Genomic DNA, 12,081 nt, shown 5'->3' on the forward strand with positions numbered 1-12,081 from the left:
CAGGTTCTCTTCTTTTTCTTGATCGCTCAGGGAGTTTATAAGTTTTTTGTGTTCTCAACATAAATACATACCAGCAGCCTCTGCTTCACATAGTCCCAGCAGCATGAATATCCATGATCACTCTTTAAATGACACCAGTCCCTCACCACAGTTCAAACTTCAGGTTTCACAGTAGTTGCATAAAGTTCACATTTTGTGACTAGCTCTTCAGTCCACAAATGACTATGTAAATAACAGATGTGCATCACAAGTGACCAACCACATCATTTCCTTGAGAGTCTGTCCGTGAGTGGTCACTGACGGTCTGTCCCTCAGTCCGTGCACACAGAGCTGTGTGGTTGTGTTGCTTCCTCATCTCCAGAGAGAAACCCACGTGACATTTTACAAAAATGGATCATCAAAAGGGACTACTGGCCAAAAGATGAAATTGCAGTAAGGAAATGAAAAGTGATAAAGCTGAGAGTGAACTTTGCACTGAATATAAATGGGATTACAGGAGAAAGAGCTGATTCTGGAAATGTTGACGTTGCTGAGAGACCGTAGATATGTAGCCAGAGGAAATCCGTGAAGGTGAACTTACATAGATTAGAAAAGGGGTTGTAACAAGAATGATGATGTCCCAGAAGTAGTGATGCCAGCAAGAACCTTCACTTTAAAGGAACCCAAGGGGGATGTTTCATGATGTTGAATGCACAGAAGATAAAATGTTGGAAGCTGACCAAAACTTAGAAAGGAGTCTGACAACTGGTCAAAGCACAGAAAAGATTCCATTCTTTATCTTAAGTTATACAAAGAGAAGGAGGCAACCACTGCTCTACTCTTGATAAGTTTCTCATGAGGAAAACACTTTAATTTTCAAAGTTTCTAATGTTTTTAAATTACAGTGTATTATGTAAATGTGAGTTTACCTGGTTTTTTTGTGCCCATATGTGTGTGTATAAAACTGTGTAAGCGAATTTTTAATGTTTTGACAAAAAATTTTAAAAGCCATGAAACAACCCCAAATGTCCCCCACTGATTGTTGCGATCACTCTACATGGCTTTCAGCTTGTATGGTCATTCTTATCATTCTTATGGTCCTGCACTACCATGCAAAGCAAGGATGACAAGGATGACCTTTACTATGATAGGTTCATTTTATATGTCTAATTTTTTGTGTGTTTTGGGTTTTTTTTTAAGATTTTATTTTTAAGTAAGCTCTATACCCAACACGGGGCTCAAACACACAACCCTGAGATCAAGAGCTGCCGGGTGCCCCTGTGTCTAATCTGAATCCCGTATAGTCTTTTTTTTTTTTTATTCTTATGTTAATCCCCTACATTACATCATTAGTTTTAGATGTAGTGTTCCATGATTCATTGTTTGTGCATAACACCCAGTGCTCCATGCAGAATGTGCCCTCCTCAATACCCACCACCAGGCTAACCCATCCTCCCACCCCCCTCCCCTCTAGAACCCTGTTTGTTTTTCAGAGTCCATCGTCTCTCATGGTTCGTCTACCTCTCCGTGAATCCCGTATAGTCTTAAGTACTTATATTTGCTCGGGATATATGAAATTATTGGGTATAAGAAGGAAAAAAATCTAGTAGGTATAGAATTCTTGCTACCATTATTTCATTGCCTTGACCAACTAAATTTTTAAATACAATCCCTTTGAATATTTAGTAAGTCTTGTTGGCTAGACTCAGTATTATAGTTCGAGACACAGATAAGGTGAGTCAAATACTCAATGCATCCCCACCAGATAACCTTCAAAGACAAAGGACTACAGTACTTTTTTTGTGTGTTCAGACCTCAGCTCAGGGCAGAGAGACAGAGAAATGGATAAACTCTTGAGATGGAATAAGTAGTGAATTAAAAACAGCTCTGTTCCAGGTCAGATCCTGATTTGTGGTGTGTGCTCTCTGAAAGCTTGCTTAATATCTCTGGCCTAAATACATGATGTTGTTGCAAGGGCAGACCTCCAGGCAAACCAGCTTAAGTAGCTCTCCACTCCATTCTCAATGCCATCCCGGCTCCAGCCTCATTCTGAGATTTGGAAGTTAAAACAGACCAGGTCGAGTTCCCACCAGGTGTGAGATGAAAACCAGCCTAGAGTCCAGAAGAATAAACAAATAGACAAAGATGCTCCTTGTCCCTGCCTCCCTCTTCAGAGCAATGCTGTGAAACACAATTTTCTGCAATGGTGTAAATGTTCTGTATTTATGCTCTTCAGTTCAGTAGGCACAGTCATGTGGGGGGAAGTGAACACCTGAAAAGTGGCTAGCACCACCAAGGAACTCGTCTTAAACTTTATATAGTTAACTTACACATTTTAGTTAATTTAAATAGTCCTACATGGCTAATCGCTACTGTAACACAGACAGCATAGCTTAGAGAACAAAGTGCCAAATCCATCCTTGCCAAACACCAAAAAATGCACACATTGTATGAAGGTACCACAGATTTACCTTTGGAACCACTTAACACCAGGCCTAGCTCAGCGCAGACAGCAGCACAAGTGATCTCATAGTCGTGGCCGGTCAGAATGGCTCGAGGAGTGGTGGTCTCACCTTTAGGAAGAAACAGATAAAAACAAATCAGTTCAAGTTCCTGCAGGAGATTACCTCTCTCAGCTCCTTCTACTTAAATAACCAACAACTTGTTCCTAATTCCTATAATGCCTAAATTTTTAATTCACAGTTTGGAAATCTGTCCCAAAACGCTATTTTAGCCCTAGATCCAAACTACATGCTAGAGTATGAAGACCAGTTGCTAAATTTCTAATCCTTACATGATTATAAAGCAACAGTGGTTGAAAACACAGAGTAAAATAAGACAAAGATCTGCATTGTAGAATGACTCAGATACTTCCCAAATATAAATATAAGCCCCTTGATTAGATGATTTATAGATGGATGATTATAAAAGTAGGCAGCAGCACCACCCCCTTTTCCATTGGCCCCTAAGATCCCTGTTGTAGTGAAGACAGTCTGAACTAGGACATGATATCTCAAAGTAGCCCCTCTCTTAAATGCCTATTTACTAATCTTATGTATTTTCCTGATATAGAAACCTCACAGAGGGTATTTCTCTGTGGTTCAAAGAACAGAGGGGAAATAAAGCAAACTCTTACACGTAGTTCTGATAGTGACTGAAAACTAGAGGAGGAAGGTGAGGAAAGGCTGACAGAGAATGAGTATCCAGATAATGGAAGATGTTCCCAGACATTTTCACAATAGAAGAAGTCATCCTGTATCTCAGTCCCAAAATAAAAAGAAGAAAAAAACCTGGTTGGTTAATAAGGAACCCACACCACAAACAGGCCCAGCTCAGATAAAGAGGACATGGCTCTTGATTCATGCCAAGTGGCAAGGATAAGCTGAATTCCTTATTTAGCCTGAAGAACACTATTTTCAGACCACAGTAGCCCTCCACCTTTACAGTCTCTAAAGACAAAGACACAGAAAGCCTTTATAAATGGGACTAGAGAGCAGTGTTCCATTAGCATGCTTAGATTTCCTCGATTTGGATTGGTTTCACAGGAAGATTGATAAATGATACTGTGTAACTCAAAATGGGCAAACATGCCCAGAAAAAGGTCTCTAGCACCAGCTGTGGAAGGAACAACTTGTTATCCTCTCAGGTAGGCCGGGAAAATCCAGCAGAAACCTACTGTCCTTGGAAAGGCAAATACTGGCTGTTAAAAAATTAAACTGGCGGGGTGCCTGGGTGGCTCAGTCGTTAAGCGTCTGCCTTCGGCTCAGGTCGGGACCCCAGGGTCCTGGGATCGAGCCCCACATCGGGCTCCCTGCACCGCGGGGAAGCCTGCTTCTCCCTCTCCTACTCCCCCTGCTTGTGTTCCCTCTCTCACTATGTCTCTCTCTGTCAAATAATAATAAAATCTTTAAAAAAAAAAAAATCAAACTAGCCTCCAACGCAGTGGTTTTTGTGATGGGTCACAGTGGATTCTCTGAAATTTCATGCAAAATATATGTACATGCCTATGTTTTTCTGGGAGGATGGTGAGGGGAGGAAGGGAGGAAGCTTTTACTGAATGCACCGAGATCCATGACCAAAAACGGGGGGGGGGGGCGGGGAGGCTCTCCTATGGACATAGGGGCCTAGTTTCTGTGCTTCCTGCCCCCCTTCAGCTGGAGCCTACAGTTACTTCATGTCTAGCCATTACAAAGAATTATTACGATGCATTTATTGTCGTACATAATGTATAGCTGTGTCCCCACAGAGTGCCTCGTGGCTTCTGGGGACTGTTAAGTACTTCTGCAATGAAATGTAAGTAGAGGGCCATCATATCAAACCGCATCGGCTGTGCCATGTGCAGCCCGACACTGGGACTGGCCTCCATGCTTAGTGACAGAGGGAGATGTCAAATGACATATTAAAAGGCAAGGGCATGAGTGGAATAAGGGGCTTGGTTTCTTTTGATTCAAAGTTTATAAACTGTGAGGGAAACCCACCTTAATTACAAAGTTCATTTGACATTTTGCAAACCACAAATTATTTGTTATAATAGCAACTATGTTTTTTTCCTTAAAAAGTACACAAATTTGGGAAATTTTTTTCAGAAAAAGAGGAAATAATGTAAGCCAATCTGAACTACTTAACTTTCTGTTAGAGATCAGCTTTGCCACAAAAATTAGAAATAAGTATGTTTTAAAAGGTTACCTAGAGTTAGCCCTGATTCATTGTTCCCCCTTTCCCAAGAGGCTCTACATTCTACAAAATACTGTACATTATTTTCAAAATTAATGTTTAATTATATATATTGGCAACCTTTTAAAATCAAGAATTAAAATCATTAAGCTCTAAGGAATACATTTTTAATGTGATTTTTCCTTTTTTGTTTTCATAAGTTACTATTTTATTGAGGTGGAGAGATTTGTGTTTTAACTTGAGTTGTCTTGGAATTCCTTAGTGGGAAATGAAAGTTTGAAGGAAAACTGATGGCAACTGAAAGCAATCTAAAGTGTAAGCCAAAGTAAACAAAGGACAGATGGATAATGGACCCAGAAAATGTTGTCATTTAGGCATGTCAGTGCTAACGTTTTGTTTTCTAGATCTAAGAATTTTTTCTCGGGGACATAGTGAGGAAGTAAGAAAATTGCTAATTATATTTAACATAAGAGTTGAAATATGAGAATTTTCTAGGACTATAAAGTTAGAGTTTAAGAAGCCTCATGATTAAGCCCATAAAGTGGGTTGAGATAAAAGCATTCTTTTTTGTAAACTCATAATTAAAATTTTTTGTAAGTATGCTTTACTTACGAAATACAAGTTTCCAAATGATCCACATTATACCAATCATTTCTCCCTCCACAAGTCAGAAGATACACACATACTGCATGATTTCAAAACTGAAAAAGATTTTTCTTTTCCTAGAGCCTGATCTCTAAATAAAGAATTGTTCAGTGCTGGGACTTTGGCTTCAAAGTTTGGCAAAATGTTCTCTAACCCAGGAAGCAGGTTAGACAGTTCAGGAAATATAGAAGAAAAAAAAGGAAAGGAAAAGAAAAACAACAAATTAAAAACATAAGGGTAAACTTATGACCATTGGGTTGTTCTCAGGTAACTGGTTTCAAAAACACTTGCTGGATTTCCAGTAAGAAGACTGTGCTATTTAACATTCCCTCCCCTTTAGAAAATACACATTAATAGCCCCTAAAAATCCACATACAAGAATATAAGGAGGGATATCAAATCCTCTTAAAATAAGCTGTTTGCAGTCTTGTTTAAAGACTGAACTGTGTACTTCCTTTATTATCTGCTATGCAGATTGAGTGTATTCTTTACATTTTGTCATCACAAAAATCTGTTCACAGTAAATACTTGTTGGATTAAGTATTAAAATTTCACTAGAGCAAATAGAAATTATATGATATGGGACTTAAATCCAACAGATCCAAACTGTTTAAATTCAACGGATATTTTGGGGACCACCTGGAATAAAATTACTAAGGGTAGAGGCGAAATCAGAGGCAGAACACAGGCTTTATATGTGGCTCACAGAATCTATTTATTTCTCTGTAGTTACACTGCTGTACATCACCCTGGATCACAGAGCCCAGCAATAACCTCCTACAGAAAGGAAAGGTTAAAAAACTGCTCCATATCTGTGCATATTTGTTTGGAAAGTCTAGAAACGAAATCTAGGAACCATGTAACTCATTGCCATGGTAGCACTCACATCCCATCCTCATGCCAGCCCTGAGAGTTAATACTTGGGCGGGGGGAGGGGAAGAAAGCAGCTCAAATAAAACAATACTGGCCATACATTACTTTTTCAAAGACCCCAAAGCTATCACCATTTTTTACTGAAGTCTCTAAAGCAAAGAGCAGAAAAAAAAAAAAAAGTCTTCTGAAAAATATCAGATTAATTCATTGATAAAAATTTGCAGTGTTAATGGATACAAGAAGTCTTTACTTTTGCTTCCTGGGGTAGTAGGATCTACCAAAAGCTAGATCATAAAGCAGAACAGATTCCTTTAAGAATCTTTTAAAGTCCTACTGCTTGAAAAATCGTCATGGCTTTCAATAAAGCTGAGAGAAAAATTTATCTTGCTGCTAGTTTAAGGGGCTACACTTCAAACTCTTCTTAAAGAAAAATAAAAAGAGAAAGAGGATAGACTTCTTGGACTGCTTTGAAAAGCTTGAGCAATTACTTCAAAGGAAAGGGTGTCTTTGTCCAGAGAGCAGGTTTATAACTACTGATGCAAATCCTAACCAAAGGCTGAAAAGGATACTCAGTGCATCTTTATGGATGGCCTTAAAGGAAGATGAACAAGTCAAAGGAGATTAAAGACAGCCCAAATCCTGCCAAGAATACCAGGACACACCAGTTTTTACAGATGTGCTTTTCTCAGTACATAATACTGGAAATATCAGTACAAATTTACAGACACTATTCTAACAACCCAACTTGAATTTAAGCAGCACAGGATCTCCATAATACCCATTTAGCATTTATACTGGACCTATGTTTTAAAATATTAGGTGACATGTTTTACACCATTAGGCAGAATAACAAGTGTTTTTATTAAATGTGTTTCTTTGGTGCCCTCATAACTAAGTATATTTCTCCAGCAAATGGACCCTGAACCACTTAGAGTTATACCTCAAAGAAGAGAAGAGGAAAAAGTAATTTTCTCTAGCACCCTGTTCATAAATATTCAATGAGAAAAATATTTCAAAAGATATGTCTCCATTAAGGCAAGGAGAATTAATAATCCAGGTAAAAACCAAACAGACATGTATTTCTGGCAAACTTTTGACTTACATTTTAAAAAATAAAGTTCTTGGTATTTTTGGCATCATCTCCTCAGTCTTACGAAAATTAAATTACTTCAAAATGTACTACGAAGTTCTCATTAGCAGTTTCAATATGTTATTAGCAGAGAGAGAATCCCCTTCACTCATTCCTCATTTTTAAAATACCATTTATTATGAAACAAAGTTTGGTTCAATATCTCCCTATCCCTATGTTTGTAGAAATTAAATTAGTTCTTTCAATTAATACTTAGTTTAGATGACTCCTGGACCAAAAGTTAACATTTCCCAATTGCTTTCTCATTCATTCACTTACTCCTTTGTTCACTTAACAGCTTTATTGGATATATATTATGTGTAATGCACTGTGGAAACCAAGAGGAGAATAAAATATAGTATTGTATTGGCAAATGACTTGATTCTAAATGGTCACTGGATCAGGTTTTGTTACCTTACTATAAACCTGCAAATTATAAATACCTATAATTGGAAAGGTCAAAAAGCTGTACTGAAGTTCAAACTCTTTGTTACAAATGAATTTTTATACAAAATGAATATTTCACAGCAATTAATAAAGTCCTTAAATAAAAACAACTGATATAATTTTCCACATTATTAAAATGTAATACCATCTGACCTCTTAGAGAAGTAAAACAAAATATGAAACCCGGCTTTGTTAAAAAAATCATTTCAATAGAGTATTCATTCTGAAAGAAAACACAAGTTTAAGAACCTAAATATATGTTATTAAGTATACATAGATTTTTTATAATCTAAGTATTATATAATATATGCCAGTCATTTCCTAAAGATGGATACTTCTATTTTGCACATGCCTTTTGTTCCATTTTAATTACATTTTGATTACTACAACACGGAGGGAAAAAAAGTCATGTGAAAACTGTACACTAAGCTTTCTCATGTGGCTCACCATAACGGCAAACCGACAAAGGAAATGGCTTTCTGAGGCGGAAATGAGGTTAGCTACTAAATGTTCCTTAAACCTTTCCCATTAACTTTCTAATGTCCCGATGGGAATTATAACACTATATTTTAATTATGCGAAGGGAAATTATTTGAAATTTGTTCTATTCCTTCTATCTCCACAAACCCTTCTCCCCCTCTCTATTCATCGTGGTCTCTTTGGTGAAAAACATGCTAATTTGGTTAAACATATAGACTATGGAAAATAAGCCAAAGCTGCATTTAGGATGGGACAACCATAAGACAGCAAATTTTGGTAGCTTCCTCTTGTAAATAATATTAGAATTATTAATGCAAGACAAGATAATGTTGGTACAAAAATCCATTTTAAGTTCTTGGTTTATAATCTTCCTCCTCTCTGTCTCCATCTCTGTGTGCATTTCTTTCTCTCTTCTAAGCATACTGGAAAATGTGTTTGTGTGAGTATGTACCTACAATTGTATACTTAAAGTATAACCCTAAATTGTGTAATGATATTAAAAAATACAAAATCCTGGGGCACCCAGGTGGCTCAGTTGGTTAAGCATATGACTTAAAAAAAAATTTTTTTTTAAAGATTTTATTTATTTATCAGAGAGAGAGAGCACAAGCAGGGGGAGTGGCAGGCAGAGAGAGAAGCAGGCTTCCCGCCGAGCAGGGAGCCTGATGCAGGGCTCGATCCCAGGACCCTGGGATCATGACCTGAGCCAAAGGCAGATGCTTAACTGACTGAGCCACCCAGGCATCCCAAGCAATGACTCTTGATTTGGGCTCAGGTCAAGACCTCAGAGTCATTAAGACTGTCATGAGACTAAGCCACTCCCCCCATGTCAGGCTCTGTGCTGGGGGTGGAGCTGCTTAAGATTCTCTCTCCCTCTGCCTCTGTCCCCCTTCCCCCACTTGAGCACTCTCTCTAAAAAAACAAAAACCCCCACAAAATCCTGGGGTGCCTGGGTGGCTCAGTGGGTTAAGCGTTTGCCTTCTTGTGATCCCAGGGTCCTGGCCCAGGACGGGTTCCCTGCTCAGCAAGGAGTCTGATTCTCCCTCTCCCTTTGCCCCTCCCCCCTGCTCATGCTCTCTCTATCTCAAAATAAATAAATAAAATCTTAAAACTAACTAAATAAAAATAAATAAAAACTCAAAATCCTAATGATATATACTGTCCTAAGAATTCAGTTTAGCAAAATTATCTCTGTATTGTCCTTTGCAAATACAAAGCATGCCTTAGTGACAGGATTGCATCAAATTTTCTATAGCTCATGGTGCAATTAATCAAAATAAAAGTGCAGTACAGTTTAGTGATCAAGAATGGCACCTCTGGGGGCGCCTGGGTGGCTCAGTCATTAGGAGTCTGCCTTTGGCTCAGGTCATGATCCCAGGGTTCTGGGACTGAGCCCTGCATCAGGCTCCCTGCTCTGCGGGGAGTCTGCTTCTCCCTCTCCCACTCCCCCCTGCTGGTGTTCCCTCTCTCGCTGTGTCTCTATCAAATAAATAAATAAAATCTTAAAAAAAAAAAAAAAAAGAATGGCACCTTTGGCCTAGAGTGCTAGCTATGTGACCTCCCTTGGGCATGTTCTCATAGTTTCAGTAAGATCTAGGAGCTTCAAGGCCCAGGGCAGCAAGTAAAGACATATTTATAATCTCTCTGTGCCTCATCTATAAAACAAGGATAACAGTAGTAATTACCACACAGGACTACTATGTAAAGCGCTTTTTTTTTTTTTCCTTATGTTAATCCCCATACATTACATCATTAGTTTTAGATGAAGTGTTCCATGATTCATTGTTTGTGCACAAACCCAGTGCTCCATGCAGAATGTGCCCTCCTCAATACCCACCACCAGGCCAACCCATCCTCCCACCCCCCTCCCCTCCAGAACCCTGTTTGTTTTTCAGAGTCCATCGTCTCTCATGGTTTGTCTACCCCTCCGATTTCCCCCCCTTCATTCTTCCCTTCCTGCTACCTTCTTCTTCTTCCTTTTTTTTTTCTTGACATATATTGCATTATTTGTTTCAGAGGTACAGATCTGAGATTCAACAGTCTTGCACAATTCACAGCGCTTACCAGAGCACATACCCTCCCCAGTGTCTATCACCCAGTCACCCCATCTCTCCCACCCCACCCCCCACTCCAGCAACCCTGTTTGTTTCCTACAATTAAGAATTCCTCATATCAGTGAGTGTAAAGCGCTTTTGATGGTGCCCAGTATGAAGTGAACATCCAGCAAGTATCACCTAGGAGTAAAGTAGTACTAGTAATAGTAGAATGATCTTCACTCTCTGTTGTAGACACTCCTTTCAGCAAAAGTGTATCTGATCCTATGCTGCATAAGTGAAAATTAGAGATGGTTCTGATTATTTTTGTTTTTTGTCATTTTTTTGTTTCTTAATTTCTAAAAAATCATACTTTGATTTCTCCCGTTCTTCCTTTTCTTAGACTTTCCAACCTTCCCTAACAATCCATATAAATTCTGATAAAACTAATATCTAGAAACCTAGAGCAGGAAGTGAAGGTATATTAATATAATTAGGTATTCCACCCCAATGTATCTTTATTGTCTCTGATTATCAAAGTAATACATGCTCATTATAAAACATTCAGATAATTTAGTAAATTATGGAGAAGGAAATGAAAAAACTGCCTCTAAATTCCATTACCTATAAATAACCATTGCTAAATAACATAATAAAAAACATTTTGCTGGCTGTCATTCTGGACTTTTTCTATGCATAAATATACACATTCTGAATTTGACACCAATAGCAAAGGCAACAAAAGCAAAAAATAAACAAGTAAGACTACTTCAAACTAAAATGCTTCTGCAGAACAAAAGAAACCACCAACAAAATGAAAAGGCAACCTATGAGAATAATGCTTGCAAATCATATATCTGATAAAATCCAAAATAAGTAAAAGAGCTCATACAACTCAATAGCAAAGAAACAAACATAAAACAATCTGCTTTTTAAAAAATGGGCAGAGGAATGAATGAATGAATGAATGAATGAATGAATGAATGGCAGAGGATGTGAATAGGTATTTTTTCCAAAGAAGACATACAGATGGCCAACAGGTACATAAAAAGGTGCTCAACATCACTCATCATCAGGGAAATACAAATCAAAAGCACAATGAGCTATCATCTCACAACTGTTAGAATAGCTGTTATCAAAAGGACAATAAATAGCTGCGCCCGGCTGGCTCAGCCAGGAGACCATGCGTCTCTTGAGCTCAGGGTTGGGAGTTCAAGCCCCATGTTGGTATAGAGATTACTTAAAAATAAAATCTTAAAAAAAAAAGTCACTTTCACTTAAGACTATCCTTAAAAAAAAAACAAAAACAATGGATAATAAATAACAAGTGTTGGAGAGGATGTAGAGAAGAGGGAACCCTCAGGCACTGTTGGTGGGAATGTAGATTGCTGTAGCAACTATGGAAAGCAGTATGGAGGTTCCTCAAAAAATCAAAAATAGAACTATCATATGATACAGCAATTCCACTTCTGGGTATCTATCTGAAGGACATGAAAACACAACCTTGAAAAGATATCTACACTCTCATGTTCACTGCAGCATTATGTATAATAGCCAAGACATAGAAACAACCTGTATCCACCAAGGGATGAATGGATAAAGAAAATGGGATATATATATATATATCAGTGTATTATTATTCATTCATAAAAAAAGAGGAGATCCTGCCATTTGTGACAACAGGATGGACCTTGAGGGCATTATGCTAAGTGAAATAAGCCAGACTGAGAAAGAAAAATACTTTATAATCTCATTTATGTGTGGAATGAAAAAAACCCCAAAACCAAACAAACAAAAAGACTGAATTTAGAAATACAAAGA

General features: G+C 38.0%; 1 protein-coding gene across 6 annotated transcripts in view; it reads right to left on the reverse strand.

The window, feature by feature from the left end:
• The window catches only part of LRBA (LPS responsive beige-like anchor protein), an 841,444-nt gene that overhangs the window by 13,779 nt on the left and 815,584 nt on the right, over positions 1 to 12,081 (reverse strand). For all 6 annotated transcript variants that reach the window (XM_064585149.1, XM_064585150.1, XM_064585152.1 and 3 more), the window contains one exon: positions 2,451 to 2,552. In XM_064585149.1, the coding sequence (XP_064441219.1) occupies positions 2,451 to 2,552 (102 nt within the window). The remainder of the gene's footprint in view (positions 1 to 2,450; positions 2,553 to 12,081) is intronic.

The sequence above is a fragment of the Mirounga angustirostris genome, unplaced genomic scaffold (genome assembly GCF_029215605.1).
Source record: "Mirounga angustirostris isolate CCGP_5_RB_7025 unplaced genomic scaffold, mMirAng1.0.hap1 SCAF_2, whole genome shotgun sequence".
NCBI lineage: Eukaryota > Metazoa > Chordata > Mammalia > Carnivora > Phocidae > Mirounga > Mirounga angustirostris.